General features: G+C 35.8%; 1 protein-coding gene and 1 non-coding gene across 5 annotated transcripts in view; both read right to left on the bottom strand.

The window, feature by feature from the left end:
- PLEKHA5 (pleckstrin homology domain containing, family A member 5) overlaps positions 1-25,201 on the bottom strand; it is a 249,438-nt gene that overhangs the window by 6,158 nt on the left and 218,079 nt on the right. For 3 of the 4 annotated variants that reach the window (XM_008568651.1, XM_008568650.1, XM_008568649.1), the window contains exons 19-27: positions 25,091-25,192; positions 21,311-21,422; positions 20,301-20,347; positions 18,999-19,187; positions 17,886-18,006; positions 9,150-9,268; positions 4,758-4,967; positions 3,040-3,180; positions 2,427-2,551 (exon numbers count right to left, since the gene is read on the bottom strand). In XM_008568651.1, coding sequence (XP_008566873.1) covers positions 2,427-2,551; positions 3,040-3,180; positions 4,758-4,967; positions 9,150-9,268; positions 17,886-18,006; positions 18,999-19,187; positions 20,301-20,347; positions 21,311-21,422; positions 25,091-25,192 — 1,166 coding nt within the window. The remainder of the gene's footprint in view (positions 1-2,426; positions 2,552-3,039; positions 3,181-4,757; positions 4,968-9,149; positions 9,269-17,885; positions 18,007-18,998; positions 19,188-20,300; positions 20,348-21,310; positions 21,423-25,090; positions 25,193-25,201) is intronic. The other variant, XM_008568652.1, reaches the window with a different exon arrangement.
- TRNAI-GAU lies at positions 1,659-1,733 on the bottom strand. Its single transcript has one exon. It is a non-coding gene; the product is annotated as a tRNA-Ile (tRNA).

Below are 25,201 nucleotides of genomic sequence, written 5' to 3'. Positions count from 1 at the left end.
TTTTTTTTTTCCCCCAAAAGTTGACCGGTAAGGGGATCTCAACCCTTGGCTTGGTGTTGTCAGCACCACGCTCAGCCAGTGAGCAAACCGGCCATCCCTATATAGGATCCGAACCCGTGGCCTTGGTGTTATCAGCACGGGCTGGCCTTCTTCCAATTTTTTGTAATAAAAAATTTTAACCATACAGAAAAGATGCCACCACCTATATTAAAGAACTGCTAATATTTTGCTTGCAATTAATCCCCTTTCTTCTCTTTTTTAATGGAAATTTCATATATTTAATTGTGCAAATACGTTTTCAGATTAACAAATGATTATGAAGCAAACACACGTATCATCACCTCTCAGATCAAGAAATAGAATGCTAGGGATACCCTAGGACCTTAGAACTCCTCCCCGCTTTACTTTCCATCCTATCCAACTCCCTCCTACTTATGTAACCACTATACTAACGTTTAAGGTAATTTTTTCCCCATGCCTTTTCATGTAAACCTGCCACCTGTATATAGCTATTTTTAAATGAGACAGCTGCTTTACAACTTTATATTAATAGAATATAGCAGTTATTTTGTTTTCTGCATATTTAGCTTAATGCTATATTCCCTAAGAATCATTTATGTTGCAGTGGGTAGCTAAACATCGTATATATTTTTTGTTATATAGAATTCCATTGTGTTGATACACTCCAATTTACTTATTCATTCTATGGTAAATGGACACGTGTTAATTCCAGATTTTATCCAAAGCAAACTATGTAGTTGTGGACATTCTTATGAGCACACAACCTTGGCACATATGTACAAGCATTTCTCTAATGCCAAGAAGTAGAATTTCTGGGCCAAGGGTATGTACATCTTTGATTTTATTGAAAATACCACCCTATTTTTTTTAATGGAAATTTCAAACAAACAAAAAAAAAAGTAGAGCAAATAATATATGAAATCTGTAGGGCTAGCCCGTGGCTCACTCGGTAGAGTGCGGTGCTGATAACACCAAGGCCACGGGTTCGGATCCCATATAGGGATGGCCGGTTGGCTCACTGGCTGAGTGTGGTGTTGACAACACCAAGCCAAGGGTTAAGATCCCCTTACCGGTCATCTTTTAAAAAAAAAAAAGAAATCTGTATACTCAGCTTCAGTAATTACCACACTTTGCCAATTTTGTTCATCATCGCCTCATGTCATTTTAGAATTACTTGAATCAGGATCAAAACAAGGTCCATACACTGTACTGCCTGACAAGTCTCTTAAAAAGTCTACTTTAATCTAAAACAAAGTGCTCCACATCCCTTCTATTCTTTGCACCACTTGCCCCCCTTTTTTTTGGCAGTTAGCCAGTACAGGGATCCAAACCCTGTGACCTTAGTGTTATCACTCTGGGCTCTAACCACCTGAGCTAACCAGCCAGCCCTATTCTTTGCTGTTTATATGTGAAACTACCTGGTTTATCTGTCCTATACAGCTTACTATGTCCTGGGTTTTGATGATTCTATCTCTCATATTTTCTATAAATTGATATGATTTTAAGGCTTGATCAAATTTAGGTTTTTTGTTTTTGGGGGGGGGGAGCAAGTAAAACTTCTTTAGGTGGGTGTCATGCACTATTGCACTAATAATTGCATTAACAGACTGTCTCTTTCCTTTTTTTTTTTTAGCACCTGGCCAGTATGGGGATCTGAACCCTTGATCTTGGTGTTATCAGCACCACACTCTAACCAAGTGAGCTAACCGGCCACCTGCTTAGGAACTCTAAATCACAGCACTTCTTTTCTCCAGAACTGGTAATTTTTTTTTACTAAGGTGAGACTGACGATATACACTTAAGAGGGCTAGTTAAGAAATACAGCTAAAAAATAAAAGCAAATCACATAATCTTTGGAACTGCCTTCAAACAACTCAGACTTCTGATCAATGTCTACCATTACAGAGACAATGCTGAAACTTCTACTTTGCTACAGCTATATGCCTCACAGCATTTGTTTTTGTTTTGTTTTGGCGGCTAGCTGATACAAAGATTGAACCCTAGACCTTGGTGTTATCAGCACCATGCTCTAACCAACTGAGCTAACCAGCCAGTCTTACAGCATTTTTTTTTTGGAAAGGTATCATTTATTGAAAACTTCATAGGTGCTAAGTGCTATACATATATTTTCTTATTTAATCCTTACAATAACAGGCTGGCTGTTTGGCTCAGTTGGTTAGAGCTCAGCCTTGTAACACCTAAGGTCAAGGGTTCAGTTCCCTGCACCAGACAGCAGCAGCAAAAAAAAAAAAAAAAAAATCCTTACAACAGTCTTGCGTGGTGGTACACAACTCCTAAGTAGCTAAGTTGGCCCTGGAATCCAATACTCTTTGACTCTGAAGTTTACCATTTTTGAGCAGTTATACAGTTTTGTGAATGACTCCTTTGTTTTTCCTGTTTATTACCTGTATGTAACATCCTCAGGCACTTCTTCTTTGCTTCTTTCTTTATTCATCAATTCCTCGGAACTTACTCCATTTGGCTCAGGTTTCAAAAGCATTTCGTAAAAAACATTTTCAGCTTTTTTAAGCTATAGAATAAAAAGAAAACTTTTTTTTTCCCAAAGCATTCTCATCACATTTAATATTTATTAGTAAATCTAAAATGATTCCAAAATAAAAAGCTTACTAAACCATTTATATCATACCCATCAAATATTACTGACAATTTAGGTTCAAGTATGAGAGTATTAAAAAATATTAGCATTCTTTACTACTTGGATGGAAAAAGTTATTTGTTCAAAAAGAAGATGCACATCACTAAGACCCTTGGGACATAAGATTCTTTAATTGGGTTAACAATCATTTATCCCAGCCTTAATTGATTGCATTTTAAATTTTCAATTAACACATTTTGATGTTGCTGAATATGTCAATCAAATTAAAGGAATCTTGTCATTTCATTTAGAAAATGGCCTCTGTGACTGAAAGAAACATACTTTATCTTCAACTTTACCACTTAACATAATCTTCGAAAACCTACCCCTTCGGAATATCTGTCCTAAAATAATCTCTCTACCTCTTTGCTGAAATCCGTATTTTGGGGTTCAGCTTCTTTTAGTTGAACGATTTCTGCAGCAGGCGTTTCATGGTTTGGCTTTATATCATTTTCTTTGATGACAGTGTCCAATTCCTTAATGTTATCATCTTTCCTTCGCATCTGCCCAAAAGATATACAGCATTTTTAGATTCATACTGCACCTGCATGTATATTTTATAGATAGTGCCTATCAATACACACACACACACACACACACACACACACACACACACGTACTTCAAAAAGTTGATGAAAAAGTAGAAATAAAAGATAATATGAATCTTTCCGTTAACTTTCTGAAGACCGCTAGTATATGTATGTGCACATATCTATATCTATCTATCTATCTATCTATCTATCTATCTATCTATCTATCTATCTATCCACACAGCAGTATTCCACACATTTTTCTCACCTCTCTTTTTATTTTTTTAAAATTTTTTTGTCTTTTTTCGTGGCCGGTAAAGGGTAAGGGGATCGCAACCCTTGGTGTGGCGTCGCCTGCACCACGCTCAGCCAGTGAGCGCACCCGGCCATTCCTATATAGGATCCGAACCCGCAGCAGGAGCATTGCTGCGCTCCCAGCGCCGCACTCTCCTGAGTGTGCCACGGGGCCGGCCCTCACCTCTCTTTTTAAATCATCCATTTTGCAATTTGTAAAATGTGCTATTATTTAACAGTTGCTGTGTTTAATCTCCATTAGCAAGGCCTGCTCTTGATTAGATGAAAAGGGGATGTTTATTAGAATAGGGAAGCACTTTCAGCTGATACATCCAGTTTATTCCATTACAGATAAATACTCAGACACTACTACCAGGTGACAACTGTCTACTAACAGGGATACATCAGAAAGAAGCTACTAAAAAGGTTCACTAGTCTGCTATCTCTGTGTTTATAAAGAAAAGCCACAAATAAATGGAATGGTATCACTTTACAAGGCCGAAGTTGAGGTGTAATGATAGTAGACTTACAACTTTTACTTAGAAGCTCTCTCCTGCTACAATTTAGGTCATGTTAAATTAGGACACACAGTAATACACATTTTATTGGGAGGGGAATTGGGGACTATCTTGGTAGCCTACATGACATTTTACAATTATTGAAAACACTTTTATCTTCCTAGTGTTTCTCTGTAGGTTGTATCACTACCTTATGGTAGAGGAGATTCAGTCCACAATGGCATCTAACAAATACTTCAGCTCTGGTCTCTTGAGCCCAGAGTTATTTCCATTTTACTGATAAGCTGTCTTAGCTTAATATTTTAAGAATTAAATAGTCATGCATTGCTTAACGATGAAGATATGTTCTGAGAAATGCATTGTTAGGTAATTTCATCACTGTGTGAATATCACAGAGTGTACCTACACAAACCTAGATGGTACAGCTTACTACATACCTAGGCTATAAACCTGTACAGCCTGTGACTGTACTGAATACTGCAGGCACCTGTAACACAATAAGTGTTTGTGTATTTAAACATATCTAAACATAGAAAAGGTACAGTAAAAACATGGTATTATAGTCTTATGGGACTTCCATCATATGGGTCTGTCATTGACTGAAACATTGTTATGCAGTGCATGACCATAATACAAAATTGTAGATCTTTTAAAACTCATCAATCATGTAACTCTGTGATTCTACAATTCAAGTGATATTAGACTGACACACAAGAATAATCAAAAGCAATGATATACCTGGGTAACCCTGAATGGATTATCTCTTAAATCTGAAGGACTCTGTGTGGGTGACTGGTCAGAAGCACCAATGACATTCAATCCTTTTTTCTTTTCCCTTAGGCATGCTTGTTGATGTCTCCTTATTCTTTCCATTTGCTCTTCCACAGTCATTCTAGGTCGAGTACTCTCAGCCAAACAGAGCTGTTCCACTGCACTTCTTGGTCTTTCCTTCAAATTAAAAATAAACACATGAATACATAAATATAGAATAACTTAAGAAAAGTATGATGGAATAAAAAAATGTTGTAAAGTGCATTTATTTATTTTGTTTTAAAAATAAAAAGTGGAGGTTTTGAATGTTATTTAGGTAACACCAGAAAGGCAAATTAGGCTATTTTATCCTTAACTGGTAATTGGTGATGCATGGAACAGGAAACTGCATAAAACTCAAACTAGGAGAAGGGGACGGACGGGGACACACACACACACACACACACACAGAAATTTCTTTTAATGAAATGTAATGTTTTAAGTCACACATTTACTGTGAAAAGACTAGTAGACAAAACACCCTCAGATATTTTATGATCAATAATATAACTACAGAAATATTTTTTTTTGGCAGGTCTGGGTGCAGTGGTGTTTAAAACCAATTGATCACAACCAGCCACAGATTTCTTTGTTCCTTCTCCACTCCCACCACTTCACTTGACTCATTAAAAAAATAAATAAATAAAAATAAATAAATTCTATAAATCAGACTATAATATTTGAAAACTTTTATATATGTATATATGTATACATATGAGGGTATTTCATTAAACAACCAATTCTTCTTTCTTCTTAAAGTTGTAAAACAATATTGGTGTAAGATCCAAAATAGTACTTCAAGAGTTAGTCATATGCAAATTTTAGCTTATTTTACGTAGCATAAATTTTAAAGATTAAGCATATTCTAGAACCTATATAGAGAATCCATAAGGTTTCTTTGGGCCCTCTGGTCTGAGCTGGCAGGAACCGACAAAGATGGTAACAGACATTGTTGGAGTTTTTGAAAGAAGCCAGGTAGAGGTTAGTATTTCTGTGACCAAGAAGTATGTCTGGTTAACTGCTAAGATCCTTTCGTATCCACTGCAACCTGTGCGGCAGGAGCTACAGATCTGGGACTATTTTCTACTGTACAGAATAAACATCTTAAAGAGCTCAATTAGAAACTAAAAGGAAAAGAAAAATGGAAAGCCTTAATATGCAGAACAAATAACCATCCTCATTTATCTGCAAAAAACCCATTTACTTTTACAAACCAAAATGAAAACAAAAAACACATTACTGTTACTGGCCAGCCACCACAACAAACACATTAATTTTTTTAAAAAGTAAATTCTGGATACTAATTAGGGACTTTGGTACCCTTTTCCTGTCATTTTTGGTAACAACAATTGTGCATTCTTCCCAACGTTTTTCTAGGCTTATTCAAAAATGTCACACTCAACTTTCTTTTCCAAATAACCATATCATACACATCTACTTTCTTCTTTTTTTTTTTTTTTGGCAACTGACCGGTAAGGGGATCCAAACCCTTGACCTTGGCATTACAACACCATGCTCTAATCAACTGAGTTAACCAGCCAGCCCTACTTTTAAAGTCTGTATATAATTGATTTTCAGATTTTTTCCGCCTATATTACAACTGAAAAAGAGTACCTCATTGGAGTTGTAGTTAGCATTTTAAAAATTATTATTGGTGTTGAGCAATTTTCATATGACCAAGGTCAAGGGTTTGGATCCCTATACAGGCCAGCTGCCAAAAAAAAAACAAAAAAAAAACCTTTTTTTACAGATGTTCTTAATATATGAAAAAACCGGTTTATTATATACATTGCAAATATTTTCTTCTGGCATTGGTATCACTTATAAAAAGCCCTTTCCAAGGGCTTCAGGTCAAGACAGCAGAATAGATCGTCCCTAGCATCACTCTCTCCCACAAATCAACCAATTTACAACTATGAAAACCCAACGACAGCCACGCTGGGGCCGCTAGAGCTTAGGGGAAGAGGAGTAGAGACCCGTGGAGTACATGAAGGCAGGAGAAGCCACGATGACAGAAAGAAAAAACCACTCTGAATGGAGCTGCTGAGCGCATGGAGCAGGAACTGGCAAAAGCCATAGCTGCGCTCTTTGGATGGAGTTGCTTGGAGGTGGCAGGGGAGAAGAGGGCCTTGGTGGCCCCCAGGCAAGCAAGATCACTAACAGGGTTCCTGTAGACCCACATAGGAGTGAGGGGACAGAACAACTGAAAAAAAGGAGCCACTCAGAGGCTGGTGAGTGATCGCAAGGGACTAGCTCAGGGCCCATCCCATGGGAAGTGTTTGCAGTATGGGTGGTGGGGGAGATGGGCCACTGAAGGAACATGGGGGCAGAGCAAGGACAGCTGATCTGCCCTCCAATCAGCGCAGGACCACTCTCAGAGGAGACTGATCAGGAATATAGAACCGCAAGGGGTGCACTTTGCTCAGGCCCAGACCAGAGTTTCTATACAACCCAGGTGCACCAGATCTCATGAAAGCCAGAAGTACCTATAAAGTCAACCATTAAAATGTGAGCTGCACAAAAAGCCTTCCCCACGGAATCAGCAGCAAAGCAGCAATTTAGCTCAACCACAGAGCTCAAGTACTGGTCCCCACAGGAAGTTCCCCTATTTTAGAAGTAAGCAAAGGACAGCAAATTAGTTCCAGTGCGGAGTTTAAGTGGTGGGAACAGTGAATAATCCAGCACAGAACTAGAAGACAAAACAAAATACCCACAGACCAGAGACAAAGTTTGATATTAAATAGTAAAGGTCTCATTTCACCAAAGAACACCTATAACACCTAGAAGGACCAGAAGTCCCCTGGGCTACCAAGCCAGAGAGGGGGGAGAGCTGGGGGTCTCAGCTATGCCTCTTGACATCTGCAACCAGTCCCAAGGGTGGGGGGCCTTGGGCCTTGGCCACACTCCCCGATAGGTGCAAACAGCCCAGCAAAGACTACCAAGCTGCCACAAGAAGTGTCCTGGCCTCCAGAGCCGGGGTTGTGGGGGGCAAGGGATTTAGCCACACCCTCCTGACATCTGCACCCAGCCTGGCCATGACCCAGTGACAGCTGGAAGTCCCCTGGTTTCCCCTGTAGGAATGAGGGGGGTGGCACAGGCCTCAACCTGGCCCATCCTCCTTCCTCCTTCCATCCCTTTTCCCCTCTCCCCCTCCCTCCCAACTGCTTCACAACATCATAGAATGTAAAAATATATATATATATTAATAAATAAATTTAAAAATATAAAACAAAACGACTGTTCCTGTGTGATTATATAACCACTTTTTCCTCCAGAATTTGGTTACGTTGAACTCCTCTAGTATTTGCGATAGTTGTAGAATATAAATCCACTAATATCTTTTTGCTTGATGTCAACGTGTCATTTTTTAAAGCCATTTTTCTGTTGATTTGCTAATTTTTAGCATTATAATTTCCAAAACACCCTTGCAACCTGTAAAAAATGCCTAATTCTCTGAACAGAGTATTACAGAACCATGACCACTAATGTTAATAGATACACAGCTATTCATTATTTTTATTCCACAATAATTATTTCTATATGTATTTATAATTTTATACTAATTGAAAACATTACATTCTTAAAATTTGTTAGATTTTTTGGGTGTATACTTTTTAGCTGTACTTTTTAATATCTTTCAAGAATAACCATATATCTTATCATTTGGAGTAACTTTTGGTCTTTTCTTATAGCTTAAAATATCTCAATACCAAATAAGTACCACATTTATAAAGATGAAAAATAAAAGTTCGTTTGTAGCCCAAATTTCTCGAGAACACTTAGAGAAAGGAGTTAAGTATCCTAAGCATCTTCACAAGAAGAACAAGATTAGGCTGCCTTAGAGTCAGTTTGAATTAACTAGATCTTGGATGAAAATGTGAAATACAGGATTTATTTCCAGTACCAATTTACATCTCTCAGAGTAACCAGAAGATCAGCAAACTCCCAAACTACCATATCTGAAAGGCCCTGCAACCTCAGGCTAACTAGTAAATCCATTAACTTTTGTGTCACTACAGGACATGTCTATCACTCTCATCAAGGAAATTCTTAGAGGCATCAGGGTATGTGCATAGCACAGGGGGATTCCACAAATTGTGCACTAAGACCCATGTCAAGACTAATCAAAAGAAATCTAGATTAGGTATTGACTACGTCTTTCCTCTGAGGTGATAATAATTTTTTTAAAAATTAAGATTACTAAGTTTTTCTTAGAGTATGTAAAAAAGAATGCTCATAAAACACTAAAAATGGAAACATGTAAGAAAGCAATAAATAGGTTTGAAAATCCTTCTAGAAGTTAATTTTCTAGTTAAATACCGTTCTTAGATCCATCATCTTCTTAGTTTTCCTTAAGGTTACATATGAAGCTATTGTCGAAGATTCGGGTGTTGGTGATTTTGTTCTTGGAGGGACTACTCCAACAGGAAAGTGGGAGCCTAAAATTTAAAACATCAGTAAGTTCCACAAAACATCTTTTATACAACACTGCTTTCTTTGGGCATACTTAATTTCTTAGGCTTTTAAAATAAGAAAGCAAAGTTATAATTTGAAAAGAACCATAAATCAGTCAAGAATACTACTAGAAAAATTTATGGTTAACTTTAGAAATAAAGTTCTACAGATTAACATATGAAATTTTAAAAAATTAATTATAGGGGCTGGCCAGTTAGCTCAGTTGGTTTAGAGCATGGTACTATCAACACCAAGGTCCAGGGTTTGATCCCTGTACTGGCCAGCCTCCAAAACAACAAACAAAAATTAATTATAAAATGCCCTCTTTTGTTGCACTGGTACAACTCTGTCGTCACCCTAATTAGTTAGTCTAATTCACCCACATATTACAAAATTTATGGCCCAGAAGGGTTAAGTGATTTACTCTTTATGTTCTTACTTTCTGTTTGGTCTTTTTCAGTCACACCATATTGCCTCGACAAAGTATCTACTAACAATGTTAACAATAGTTAACTACAGGTAATCATCTTTACTTTCTCTTGTAGTTTTCAAAATTTCTAAAATGAACACACACCACTTTTATAATTAGAAAACTACATGCAAAAACCATTAACACAACAATAAAAACTAATAGTAAGTTAACATATAAAATGTATGCATTTAGACCACAGCCATCTCGTGTAAGAGAATATATATGCTATCACCCACTGAGTGTCTTCCACTGCGGATACCAGTAAAAGAAAAAATTATTAAAATCTCAACAGTTGTGTTAAAAAAACCACATCACTTTCTTTGAGTTCGCTTAAAGTTACAAAGAAAAAGCCTGTATCATGCTAGTTACTGATCCATTTTTAAGAGTCCTATATTAAGTCATATGACACAAAAGAAGTGACACCATAATTTTTTTTCTTGACAGCTGGCAGGTACAGCGATCTGAACCCTTGACCTGGTGTTATCGGCACCATGCTCTAACCAAAACATCATAATTGATCAGTGTACTTCAGATATTTATTCAGAAGACAACCTATGATTAAGTTACAACCCCCCCCTCCCTGTTTTTTTTGGGCAGCTGGCCTAAATACACAGATCCAAACCCTTGACCTTAGTGTTTTAACACTGAACTGTAACCAACTGAGCTAACCAGCCATCCTCCCAAAACCTCAAACTTTTAAAAGAGGCAAAACATCAAAGAGGATTTCAAAACTCACTGGAGAATATATTTTTTGAGTAAAAAATACATGCACTCAGTGGTGGAATAAATGATGGCTTATCTACTTCACTTTTTTCAAGTCAATTAAATTCCTATGGATGATTTAAAATCACTTATTAAATAATTTATAAATTTTGTAAACCTCACCAGTCACATTTAACCTATATATATCATAAGGCATTATGGTTGTGCAGGAACCAGAAAAAAATGGAATAGCATATGCAAAATCAAAGAACAAAACACAATCCTTATTTAATGTTTTAAAAACTTTCTCTTAGGGCCGGCCCGGTGGCGCACTGGAGAGTGCGCCGCTTGGGAGCGCGGCAGCGCTACTGCCGAGGGTTCGGATCCCATGTGGAGACCAGTTCCTGCTCACTGGCTGAGCGCGGTGAGGGCGCGACACCGAGGGTTGCGATCCCGTTACCGGTCAGTAAAAAAAAAGACAAAAAGGAAAACAAAACAAAACAAAACAAAAAAACCTTTCTCTTAAGGAGGCTAAAACTCAAATGCCCACAGGGATTAAAAATCCTATTACACATGAAAAATGGCAACTTTTTCTCCATATCCTGTCTGAACGAAGCAGATGCTACTCGGCTCCAGTAAAACAGTGCTGTTGCCAAACAAGGGCAGTCTGGCCAGACCTATTGAGAGTTTTAAAAAAGTTACAAAGTCCCAATTTTTAAATGCTGGCAACCAATTTACTTTTTTGCGGGGTGGGGGAGAAAAAAAAGAAAACCCATGGATCAATCTTGTTTATAAAAATTAATGTAAAAATCTGAAATAAATCATTAATAAAATCTAGCAGCACATAAAAGGCAAAATATACTATAACTGGGGTTTATGCTAGAAATGCAAATGAATCATTTAATATTAGAAAATCTACTAATTGTAACTTGCCATTTTAATAAATAAAAAGAGAAAAATATCCCCGTACTGGACAGCTACCAAAAAAACAAAAAGAAAAAAGAAAAATATGATCATTAGGAAACAAAACTCCAGCTACCAAAAAAAAAAAAAAAGAAAAAAGAAAAATATGATCATTAGGAAACAAAACTAATCAAATTTGGTATTATTAAACAGCTACCAAAAAAACAAAAAGAAAAAAGAAAAATATGATCATTAGGAAACAAAACTAATCAAATTTGGTATTATTAAATTTCCTTTTCATGGACGAAACCTTTATTAAAATGAGAATAAATGGAGATTTCCATAATGATAAAATGCAGATATCTCATATGAAAGCCAGCACCATGATCAATGAGAAAAATTTAAAAGCATTCCCAGTAAAGTCAGCAACAGAATAAGGATGTCCACTACCTCCTCTAGTTCGTAATGCTATTGTGGAGCTACTAGCTTCAGATAAGAGGTATAAAATTTAGGAAGAAAAAAGAAAAATTATAATTATGACACAAATGTATATCTGGAAAATCCAAGCAAAACAACTGATCTACTAAGAACAGTTAGATAATTCAAAAAGGTACTCTCAGTCTTAAACTGTAGCTGTTCTGGAGCAAGAGTAGTGGTATCTCATTGTGGTTTTAATTTGAATTTCCCTGATGACTAAAAAGACTGAGCTCCTTTTCATATGCTTATTTGCTATGTGATTATACTTTTTTGTAAAATGTCTGCTTACGTGTTGGATACTCCCTGAATTTTATATTGTGGCTGTGTATTATGTATCACGAACAAGAAGGAGAACAAAGATCTGGCATGTGGCTGGCTGACTGTGAACCTCTGCTTTAAAAGTTTCCCCAACTCTAGTGTCACCTTGTAACATCAAGGTCAAGGGTTTGGATCCTCTTACTGGACAGCCACAGGAAAAAAAAAAAAAAAAGAAAATTTCCTAAACTCACAGACATATGCCAGATATTTCGTTAACTTCTATACTACCCAAATGTTCACTTACCACCTACTACATAGTTAATTGGATAAATGAAAAAAATCTTTCTTTACTGTTTTCATTAAATAGAGCAGATACAAAAGAATAAGTAAAAAATATGTAAAAGTATATAGAATAATCATCCATCTATTTAGTAATCACCCAGTTGAGAAATATCATTACCTTTAATAGCCTTTTCTCGACCCTCCCTAATCCTATCTATTCTCTCTCTTCAGAGGTACTAACTTCTGAATTACAGGCATGTGTTGATTAATGTCAGGGTTCAGGGAAATGAGATATTAGATGATTTTGTCTTTGTACAAAAGGCAACAGCAATGACTTTTCCTGTTATTTACACTGGCCACTAGTTGCATGAACGTGGGTCCTCTATGTGACTTAGTCTCTTTGTGTCCCACTTTCCTCATCTGTTAACTGATTATTAGAATAAGACCACCCCTGCAAAGTAAAGAAAATTAAATTACAGGCAGGGATTGTGCCTGGCAATCAGCAAGCATTCAGTGAGCGTTAGCTCTTTCTTTTTTTAAAAAGATGACCAGTAAGGGGATCTTAACCGTTGCCTTGGTGTTGTCAGCACCACGCTCTCGCAAGTGAGCCAACCAGCCATCCCTATATAGATAGGGATCTGAACCTGCGGCCTTGGTGTTATTAGCACCACATTCCCCCAAGCGAGCCATTTGCCAGCCCTATCTAACTGTAATTAACTATTATTTTGCTATGGGGATGGGTAGGAATCATTTAAAAATGCAAGAATTACAAGTAGAAAACAATGCTCTCACTTGGGGTTGAATCTAATGTGTCAAATGCTTAGCTTTCTTTTTCTTTCTTTCTTTTTTTTAAATATGTTTAGTTTTCTATCTTAAAAGTCTGAGCAACCTTTGAGAGACTACCTGTGGGTTAGCTAAGCACTCTTCCCTCAACATATTCTGCACTAGGTTTGTTTACACCAGCATCACCACAAACATGTAAATGTAAGTAATGCGTTGTCCTTAGACTTTAGGATGGCTATGACATCTCTAGGTGATAGGAACTTTTCAGCTCTGTTATAATTTTATGGGAAAATGTCTATTTAGTTTTGCACATTTTTAACCTTTATGCATATATGGAATCACAATATTATGTGTCTTTTTGCAACTTGATGTTTTCATTCAATATAAGGTTCAACTTTTTAGTAAGTAGCCTTAAGTTTTGGAAGGGTATTTAAAATTTTAATCCAGTTTTGAGAGTCTATTTCTTTTAAGTGAAACATTTATTTAGCTCAATTATATTTGTTGTAATTACTGAAATATTTAGATTTATTTCTACCAACTTATTTATTTTGCATTTTCTCCATGTTCTATTTTTTTCCCTTTCTTCTTTTGGATTATTTTTCCCTCCTTCCACTTGTCTCTCTACTACCTTAGAAGCTGTACAATCTATTTCTTTTCTTCATCTTATATGCAAGCATGCAAACTTACTGTAAGTTTAAAGTTAAATAAGATCATTACCAACCTCTGGAGCAAAATAAAGACCTTACAACATGTTAATACCAATAAACCTCCTCCTGATTTATGTGCTACTGTTGTCAAATATTTTTGTTCTCTACTTTTTTTTTTTTTTCCCCTTTTTGTCTTTTTCCGTGACTGGTAACGGGATTGCAACCCTCGGTGTCGCGCCCGTACCGCGACCGGCAACGGTATCGCAACCCTCGGTGTCGCACCCGCACAGCGCTCATCCAGTGAGCGGACTGGTCTCTATATGGGATCCGAACCCTCGGTGGGAGCACCGCCCTCTACCGAGTGCGCCACCGGGCCGGCCCGTTCTCTACTTTTTTTTAAACCCCAAAATACAGTCCTTAGTTGTCTATTATATACAGTCAATGTTTGTTTAGTTTTATCCATGTATTTACCACTTTGATTCCTTCTGTCAGACTTTCGTATCTGACCACTTTCCTTCTACCTGAAGTGTAGCTCTCTTAAATGAGAGCCAGTACATGGCAAACTCTCCCAGTTTTTGTCTTTACTACCCTACCCAAGTTTTACTGAGACAAAATGTATATTGAAATACACCAATCTCCAGTGTACAATTGATGAAGTTTCAACAAATGTATATGCCTGTGTAAGTATCTCAAATCAAGGTAATGACCACTTTCAACACCCCAAAAAGCTCCCTTCATCAATCCCACCTTCCACCGAAGGCAACTACTTTTCCGCTGTTTATTGCAATAGATTATCTTTGCCTGCTCTCAAACTTCATATAAAGGGGATCATACACCATATCATTTTCAGTTGGGCTTCTTTAACTCAACATACTTTTTTTTTGGATATTCATAAATGTTGTTCATGTATGAGTAGTTTTAAAAAAAACTGTTGAGGAGTATTCCATTGTACGAACATACAATCTGTTTATCAATTCTCTTGCTGAATGGATGAATTGTTTCCAGTCTGTGTCTACTATAAATTAGATCTCCTGTAAAAATTCATGTATGTCTTTTGAAGAATTATTTATTTATTTATTTATTTATTTTTGTCTTTTTCCGTGTCCGGCAACGGATCACAACCCTCAGTGTTGCCCCCGTACCGGACCGGGGACCGGCAATGGGATCGCAACCCTCGGGGTCACTCCCGCGCCTCGCTCAGCCAGTGAGCGGGAACCGGTCTGTATGTGGGATCCGAACCCTCGGGCGGGAGCGCCGCCGCACTTCCCAAGCGGCGCACTTATCCAGTGCACCACCGGGCCGGCCCCTTTTGAAGAATTATATTTTCATTTTTCTTCGGTAAATATATAGGAGGAATGCTGGATTTAACTTTATAAGAAACTGACAAACTGTTGTTCCATCTTATGCACCAGAAATGTGTGTGAGTCCTATTATTCCACATCCTAACCATCAACTGGTAGTATCAGTTAAGTTTAACCATTCTAGAGGGGGTAAATTGTGATTTTTAATTTGCATCTGCTTTATGATTAGTAAGTTCTAAACTTTTCCTATGCTTAGTAACTGGCCATTTGTATATCTTAGTTAAGTGTCCAAGTCTTTTGACCACTTTTTATTGGGTTTTTTGTCTTTATTATTGATTTGCAAAAGTTGTTTATACAGGGGCTGGCCAGTTAGCTCGGTTGGTTAGAGTGTAGTGTTATAACTCCAAGATCAAAGGTTCGAATCTCCATACCAGCCATCCATCCAAAAAAAAGAAAAAAAAAAAAAGTTGTCAAATACACACACACACACATATATATATGTATATATACATATATATATATATATTTTTTTTTTTCCCAATATTTATACTCCAATTTGGGCAGAAGTTTTACATTTCAATGAAATCCAACGAATCAGTTTTCACTGAGAATATAGCCCTCTGAGAGTCCCATCTTTATTTGAGGAGGTTTCCTATCAGACCCCTAATTTGTTCAGGCTCTGAACTCCATCCTGTCACAAGGTGAAAGCCTGTGTTCAATTAACTTTTGGATCTCTCCCTTCACATAATTATTTTGCCTCTGTGTATTCCTTTTTTAACTCTTTCCCAACTTGTGATGCTTCTTAAAAAAAATTAAAAATCTTATTAATCAGCATTTGTAATCTCTTTCTTTTTTTGTTTTGGTGGCTGTCTGGTATGGGGATCTGAACCCTTGACCCTAGTGTTACCAATACCATGCTGTAACCAACTGAGCTAACCAGGCAGCCCTTATTTGTAATTACTTTGTGTGGGAGGATTGGCCAGGGTATTCAGTTAGCCATATTACCAAAAGTATTATTTACTATGGTTTGTAGTCTACTTTTTCCTGCATATTTATAATAATAAGTAACCAATGTAAGGACCAAGACCATGACTGTTTGACTTAATTTGTGTATGGAAAGGTAAGAAGTTAATAAAAACTTTCGATAAGGAGAAGATATGATTTGGATGAGAATGAGAAAGGTGTATTTATATTGTGTTTTCAAAAAACCAGTATTTTTTTTTTTTTTTTGTCTTTTTTCGTGTCCAGCAACGGATCGCAACCCTCAGTGTCACGCCCATACCGGACCGGGACCGGCAATGGGATTGCAACCCTCGGTGTCGCACCCGCACCTCGCTCAGCCAGTGAGCGGGAACCGGTCTGTATGTGGGATCCGAACCCTCGGCGGGAGCGCTCCTGCGCTCCCAAGCGGTGCACTGTAGCAGTGCGCCACCGGGCCGGCCCAAAAAACCAGTATTTTTATTTATTTATTTTTTCCTTTTTTCGTGTCCGGAAACGGATCGCAACCCTCAGTGTCGCGCCCGTACCGGACAGGGACCGGCAACGGGATCGCAGCCCTCGGTGTTGCGCCCGCACCTCGCTCAGCCAGTGAGCGGGAACCGGTCTGTATGTGGGATCCGAACCCTCGGCGGGAGCGCCACTGTGCTCCCAAGCGGCGCACTGTAGCAGTGCGCCACCGGGCCAGCCCAAAAACCAGTATTTTTTAAAAAAAACACTTGACATTAGATGACCGAGAAAAATATTATAATTTTGAAAAAATGCTATGTGTTTTCCAAACTTTGTGATCCTGTAGCAGATTATAGAAATCAGTCCAGTGGGTTATGATCAGTGCTTATTTCTCCAAAAACATTTTACCTTTTGCCACATTGCTTTATCTCTGTATAATATGTAATCATAAACAGACACATACTTTTTTGGTGAATCATTTGAAAGTCAGTTGTAGATACTTTTCTCCTAAGTGTTTCAGAATTCACATACACCATTAGCTAATATCTAGAACATGTTTAAATTTCCATAATCATCCTGAGAATGTCTTTACAGCTTTTTCTTTTAATCCATGGTCCAATCAAGTTTCAAGCACTGCACTATATATGGCTTTTTCTATCTTTTTAATCTAGAATAGTTTCCCTCTTACTCTTATCTTTAAACACTGACTTCTTGAAGAATGAGCAGCACTAAAAAAAAAAACAACAACAAAGTACACATCGTTAAGAGAAACTATTATTTTGAAATTTGTTTTATAGAAATTGTGTAAAAATTTGTTTCGGCCATTAATCCCTTATGCATAATCTTTTTTTGGCAGTTGGCTGGTAGAGGGATCTTTTGGTGTTAACACCACCGTGCTCTAACCAGCTGAGCTAATCGGCCGGCCCTCTTATGCATAATTTTGAAATAGTAAACAAACAAGCAAACAAACAAAAAACACCCAGGAAATGGAAAGATTTAAAAAATTTTGGTATAAACTTATTTCTCAGTAAAATGCACCCTGATGTAATGCTTTTTAGCCTTTATTTATCCCAGGTAGGACGAATAGTCCAGAAATATCAATGTGTTTAAAAAGGGGTACTGCATCCTGTCTAGCTGATATGACATGTATGGTTTATGGACCATGTTATCTTCCTAATATCTAAAAATTTCTTAATTCAGAAACTCATCAGATTCCAAAGGTTGCAGATAAGGGACTGTGGACTTGTACACGTACTGGATCAATGTGTAAATTGAATTTATTGCTAAAATGTCTGGAAAAAAATAGGAGAAAAACATTTCAAATGCTGACCTTTAACAACAGAAGTTTCCATCTCTGAAACAGGTTCTGATTTTTCTTCTCCATTAGATTCATCAACTTCTGCCACTGTTGTTAACTCTGGTTCACTCTTGTAGAGTCTATAATCTGGACCCTTGAAAGGAAAACATATAATTACAAAAAACCCCCCAAAACTGCTAAAAGTTAGTTACTTTTTTTTTTTTTTTTGTGGCTGGCTGGCATAGGGATTGAACCCTGGACCTTAATATTATCAGTACCACGCTCTAACCAACTAAAAGTTTCCTTTAAAATGTTTACCTGTAAAGATTGAAATCACACTCTAAAAATTAAATGTCCCAGTCAACTCTCTTGGATATAACACAATTAATACACATGTCACAACTAAGTAGAAAAAAGTAATTTGAAAAATTTTTAACCAGTAACACTTTTGTTTAAAATATTCCTCTTAGGGACAAAGTCACATTTTTATCATGATATAACTAAGGTCTAAAATAATTATATTAACTAAAGAAATTTTCATTTAGAAGGTGGTCTGAATAAGTGAGGTTCATCCCAGCACTAAAATTCCTGTCAAAGAACAACATTTTGTTGTTCTTAAAATTCACTCTATTCCTTTTTTCTTATTCTCTTCTCCTTATTATATTTTACATTTACTGGCTTAACTCCACAAACCTCTTATTTCCAATTTCCAGGAATAATATCTCTTCTTGGCCATGTCCACATCTTTGAACAGTTTTGCTAAACCGAACTGCCCACATCCTAATCCTTTTACCATTTCTAGTAACAATGTTTTTCTTTCTCCCTTCTTTCTGATCTAAAGATATACTTTTGCCTCCGATATCCTGAAATGGTATATTTAAAATATAGCTCCTCAACATGTGCGAAGTAGTTATTTTATGAAAAATATTATGAAATTATGAAATATTATTAAAATTATAAAAATATTAAAAAGCGAGAATGGTAAAACCAAAGCAGGAAAAACACAAATGGTAAAGTTACATATAAACAAAAAAGCACTGGCTAAACATGGGGTTATAATAAAAAAAAATCCCGTGTGTAAAATAAATTAATTTTTAAAAATGAGAGGGCATGTATGATTATTCTGTGGCTATTCCAGCCACTTACACAGTGAGATCCATTTCTTGGATATCCTTGAACTTGATGAATCTTCTTTTCTTCGGGCAGATGCACTGGGCCCCTGCTATAACAGAGCAAGGAGCTGCTATCACTGGGCAGAGGGGGGATTATGGGAGGCTGCTCTGTAAAGTCATAGGACCGAGGAAGTGGAGGACGAGGTGGGACTACTTCCTCTTCCTAAAGATTGTAGAATAGTCACCTTATTTAGATAAGCAGATTGAATTAAGCATATCTAAATTCTTTGCAATGGTATATTAACTTACATTTACTTTAAGATACTTAAAGGGACACTGCCAAGCTGAAAATCTCATGTTGAAAAATGAAACAAAAAATTCTTATGATAGCCAATAATTGGGTTTTAAATATGGCTGTATCTAATTTTTTTCTGTAACATATTGGTTAGCTTTATACTCGAGCTTAACATTATTAAAACAGTTTATTGTATGAAACAAATTACTGCATTTCAGGCTGACCGGTTAGCTTAGTTGGTTAGAGTGCAGTGTTATAAAACTAAGGTCAAGGGTTCCAATCCCTGCACCAGCCAGCCACCAAAAACGAACAACAACAACAAAAAAGCCCAAAAAACCAAAGTACTATATTTCATTTTAAAAATAAAAGAATTAATTTAAAAATCTTACTCTTATTTTTCTGCCATTTTTAAGACAGAGAAAAAAAGAAACATTTCTCTTTGATTGGCTTTTATACAAAATTCAAGATTCATTCTTTCTTTTTTTTTTTAAAAGATGACCGGTAAGGGGATCTTAACCCTTGACTTGGTGTTGTCAGCACCACGCTCAGCCAGTGAGCGAACCGGCCATCCCTATATGGGATCCGAACCCGGGGCCTTGGTGTTACCAGCACCGCACTCTCCCGAGTGAGCCACAGGCCGGCCCCAAGATTCTTTCAATTAGGTTGACAGTATCTCTTTATAGCTGTAATTTCTTTATGCTATGCATGACGCATAGCCAACTTATCTATAAATCATCCTATAACTTTATGAAGTATTAGAAACAATGATAAACTTTCAAATTACTTAGATAAAAGTAAAATACTTAAAGTTCTAACATAGATGAAAAGTAGTATTTAATTTTTTTTGCTTTAAGAAAAGAGAAGAAAAATCATATTACAAGCACCAAATTTATGAACCAATGAAATTTCAAGATTAAAACAATAATTTTTCTAAATATTTTAAAAACATTTTTAAGAGCAAAAGACTTACTCACTTCTAATTCATGTGTTAAACATTTAAAGTAATTAATTCATAGTTTAAAAAAAAAACCTCAAACTTACCTCATTTTTGTACTTAACTGTTGAGAAAGGCTTTGATCCTGCCATACCTATTAAAAAAATTAGAAAACATGACTACTTATACTAAACACATCTTTCTAATCTATAGAAAGAATAATTTTATTTCATTTATTTTAAATGAAGCCTTCAGTTTGTTTTATTTATTTATTTTAACATTTATTTGTGGGGTACACTGTGTTATTTCAATACATGCATACACTGCACAATGATTCACTTATGTAGACAGCATAGCTGTGTACCCATCAGTTCACCATTTTTCCTCCTCCCCTCAGCCTTCAGTTTCTAATCCCTTACTTATTAATGTTTTCAGAATTTGAAATCAATTACATTAAAAACATAAATTAAAACACTTTAAACAAGAGTATGGAGAAACGGGTTTTCTTAAACATTACTAGTATAAGCATAATCTGATGTAATCTTTTTAGGATGGCTAGTTGGCTGTACCTATCAAAATGGAAAATGTATCCTTATTTCTCACTTTTTGTAATCCGTTAAGCACTAACATGTGTATTTAGTTATATGTATAGTAATATTTGTGGTAGCATGGCTGATGACAGCAAAAGAGCCCCTGTAAACAACCTACATGACCATCGATATGGACAATGGTAAATTAATTCTTGTTAATTAAGAGTTCTTATACAGCTATTATTGTAATATATTGTTAAGGAGAAAAAAGCGAATTGTGGAAAAATGGCTATAGGTAATAGGTATCCTATATTTTTGTTGTGGGGTAAAACAACTCCTAAAGTCAAAACACTGTATTTATAATTATACACACAAAACAATGATTATTTTTGTGTGGGTGTGGCTAGCAGAGATTTTGCTTTTTAGTTTATAAACTTGTGTACTGATTCAATGTTACAAAGAAGGCTGACTGTTTTCTGGTGTTGAAAATCTATTAAAATAACAAAAGAAGCCCAATTATAGGTGTCATTCCATTTAAATGTGATACTATGGTGAGTTATCACAGAGTAAGTGCAAAGCTAACTCACCTGTCTCTGTAGTGCCTCTCTGCTGTTTGTGTTTTCCCAGCCCTTCCATGACATCTTGAATTCTCCAAAGTTCCTTCTGAATCTGTGCACGCTGAAGTCCTGCTGATTCAGTCTACCAGTGAAAATGGATAGACCACATACAGGAAAAAATTAAATGAAGTTATAAATTCCAAAAATTATATGAAAACGAGAATTGCTGTGGATTGAGTTTTAAAAATATTTAATATTATCTATGTGACTCTCCCAATTTTGTAATTCCAGCCACAAAGATAAAAGAGTACTACTTTACATCTTTCCAATAAGCTGTGCCTTGCATTATGATCCCAGGAAGGCCTACTGATTAGAAGGGACTAAAAACAGAAAACGAAAATAAAAGGAAAGAACACAAAACACACAAACCCCAAATTAAAAGCAAAACAACTTCCTTAGGGAGGGAAAAAGAAATGGAAGGTGTACTAGCTTCCTAAGTTCTGAAACATAAAGAAAGAAAAAAATATATTCAGAAGAGTTTTGACTGAAAGAGTTAAATAAATGTATTTGCAAGACAAATTTTCAATTTTGGAATCCAAATTTATCATTGTTCTATTTCGTTAAATCCATTTTCTTACTTTTATTTTTATTTATTTTATGGTGGCTGTCCAGTACAGGGATCTGAACCCTTGACCTTAGTGTTATACGTTTTATTAAACTGTGCTTTAATCAACCGGGTGAACCAGCCAGCCCCCACTTTCTTACTTTTAATACCCCATGTCCTCTAAATACCCTAACCGAAACCAAAATAAGATCATATTGGTTTTCTTTAAGATTCTTTTAGAACTCTATGACTCTTATTGATAAATAACAATAACACTGTTGTGGATAACAACAAACACCATTTTTAGGAATATAACTTTATGTTAATAAAAACAGGCAATGAAGTACAGAAACTGTCACGTTACCTAGAAAAATATTTTCTTTCACTGAATATCAGTTTTTGATGACTGTAGATACTAGAATACAATCAGTATTTTATCAGTATGCTAAGAAGTCCTCTAAGGGGTAGTAATATGTTTACAAAGTCCGTAAGACTAAAGACTATGAACTAACAATTCAAAAAGGTACTATATAACCTAAAACTAGTTATCTAGTTTTCCAAGCTACAGGCTGGAAGCATCAAAGTTAAAGGAGCTCACACAGATTGAGACACAGTGACAGTCCAGGGTATGAATACTGATACATAGGGAGGGAAGATCAACCAAAAATCAGACACTTGCACACCTTTATAGAATATGTATTACTTTTGTAATAAATTTAAAAATATATACATATATTGGCAGTCTGAAAGGTATATAATGCAAATCTCATTGTTTTATTTTGCATTTCTCTGGTTACTACTGACTTTGAACAAATTTTCAAACACTTGTCAGTGATCTGAATTTTCCTTTCTATGAATTAATTACTGTTTTTTGTCTATTTTTCTAATAGTTTCTTCAAAAAAAAAGTTTCTTGCAAATCTAGATCATAAACCTATGCTGAATTTTACATATCATTTTTAACTTTGTCTATGTTGCTTTTGAGGAGAAATCTTTAACTTTGTTAAAGCCAATTTGGTTTTTTTTTGTTTTTATTTTCTGATAAAGCCAAATCTTGTTTAACAATTCTCTCTCTCTGACTTGTGGGTAGTATTTTTGGGGTCTATCCCATTCAACATTTCCTGGTATTAGCTTTAATAAACAGTGTTTAGATCTCTACTGCAACTGAAGTTTATTTCTGTACACGATATGAGCAAGAAAATCAATACAGTGAGCCTGTATTCTTTTTTTTTTTTTTTTTTTCCCTCTCCAGCTGGGCTTGAGCCTGTATTCTAATACCATCTAATAATTGATCTTTTCTCCACTAATGAGTGATGCTACTGCTAATACATACAAGTTCTACATATTTATAATCTGCTGCTGAACTCTCTGTTCTGTTCCGTTGGTCTATTTTTTCCATGTTTAATAGTAGTGTTTTGCATTATGTTTGCTTGTTTACCTACTTACTTAAAAAACATTTACATAGTAAGTTTTATCTGCCTGGTTCTATTCTAAGTGCTTCAAAAATATCAACATTTTTAATTTTCACAATAACCTAACGGGTAGAGACTATTATTATTTTCATTTTATAGTTGTAAGAACTGACACAAAGAGTTGTTATGTAACTGGTCTAAGATTGCATATGCAATGCTACCATTTTATAGTTTGTGTCTTCTAGTTCTTTATTTTTTCAAAAAATGTCTTAACTACTTGTGGTCTTTATTATACCTTAAAAATATTATAATGACTTAAAAATTTTCTTTAGAAAATTCTGCTGGAAATTTGGTCAGAATGGAATTATGTTTCTGGGAAGAATTTTCATTGTGATAATGTTAAATAAGTCCATCCATGAACATGGTATACCAATTAAATGACTCCATTTATTCAGGTTTTTTCTTTCTTTTTTTTTGTTGGCTGGCCAGTATGGGATCTGAACTCTTGACCTTGATGTTATAAACACCACTCTCTAACCCAGCTAGCCAGCTAGCCCTTATTCAGGTTTTTTCTTATGTCCTATATTTATTAAATTTTCATGATGAACATTTTTTGTTAGGTTAAATCAGTGATTGGCAAACTGCTCCGGCTGCAGTCTTTCTGTATGGCCCATGACCTAAGAGTGAATTTTATATTTTCAAGGGGTTATTAAAAAAAAGCCCCAAAACCAAAACATCAAATAATATGTAACAGAGTGAACATGCCTGCAATGCCTAAAATATTTAATACCAAACCTCTTACAGAAAAAGTTTGTCAACCTCTGGATTATATTTTAGATATCTATAGCTTTTTCTAGTGTATTTAGTATCTCATTTTTGTCGATTATTGATAGTGTAACTTAAGTGTCCATTACAGAAGTCATAGCACACGTGTCTATTTAAATTTAGATAATTAAAATAAATACAACTGAAAGTTCAGTTCCTCAGTCAAAATAGCCACATTTCATGTGACCAACAACTCCCATGTGTCCAGTGGCCACTATACTGAACAGTACAGACAGATTTTCTATGGATGAACAAACCTTACTAACCTTTTATTTGTTATATTGATTTGTCTGTTGAGTCCACTGGTTTCCAGTGCAGATGATCAAATTTACATAGGGCCACAGCATGAAGTGACTTTTATTATTTTCTTAAATATATATTATCTCCATTCCTCAGAGCAACACTTTAAGACAGGCATTATTAATTCTATTTTACAGATAAGGAAACTAACCCCTGGAACTCAATCTCAGATATGCTTGCTCATATACTGGATTCTCTCTACCAAATGGTGCTGTATATTTCTCTATTCTTATAATATGTCAAGACAATAGGCTAAAGATAGTTTGACAATAAAGAGAGACATTTAATACATAATGGATTATAATGTTATAAAAAAGATAAAATATCCATTATTTAATAAATTATTATAATCCAATACCTCAATACCAAGAGACACAGATGGCCTGTGAAAGAATATAAAGCCACATTTATAGGACAGCAGACAGAGCTGAGATAGTTAGCTAGAAGCACAGAACACTCCAGTGTGCACCAGAATAAAGAACTTTTAAACAAGGGGGGATGGGCTACTTTGTGAGATTCCTGTCACTGAAAGTATTCAAATCTAGGTCTCAGGTAGCCAATCATGTAAAAAGGTTCATAATATTGAGGGTACACATGTATCTAAAAGATTGGGTTGTACAGTACCAGTCAAAACCAGTTAAAACGATGTAAAAAATATTACATTTTTGTACCTGAATTTCACCAAGGCGATCTAGTTGATCTTTCATCTGGTTCCTGGTAATAGTTACATCATATTCTAACTTATCATATTCTCTCCATGCTCGTTCCAGATCCTAAAATCA

This window comes from Galeopterus variegatus, unplaced genomic scaffold (genome assembly GCF_000696425.1).
Source record: "Galeopterus variegatus unplaced genomic scaffold, G_variegatus-3.0.2 Scaffold428, whole genome shotgun sequence".
In the NCBI taxonomy this organism is placed as follows: Eukaryota; Metazoa; Chordata; class Mammalia; order Dermoptera; family Cynocephalidae; genus Galeopterus; species Galeopterus variegatus.
The sequence above is the reverse complement of the archived record's forward strand: the minus strand, read 5'-3'. Positions and strand labels throughout refer to the sequence as shown.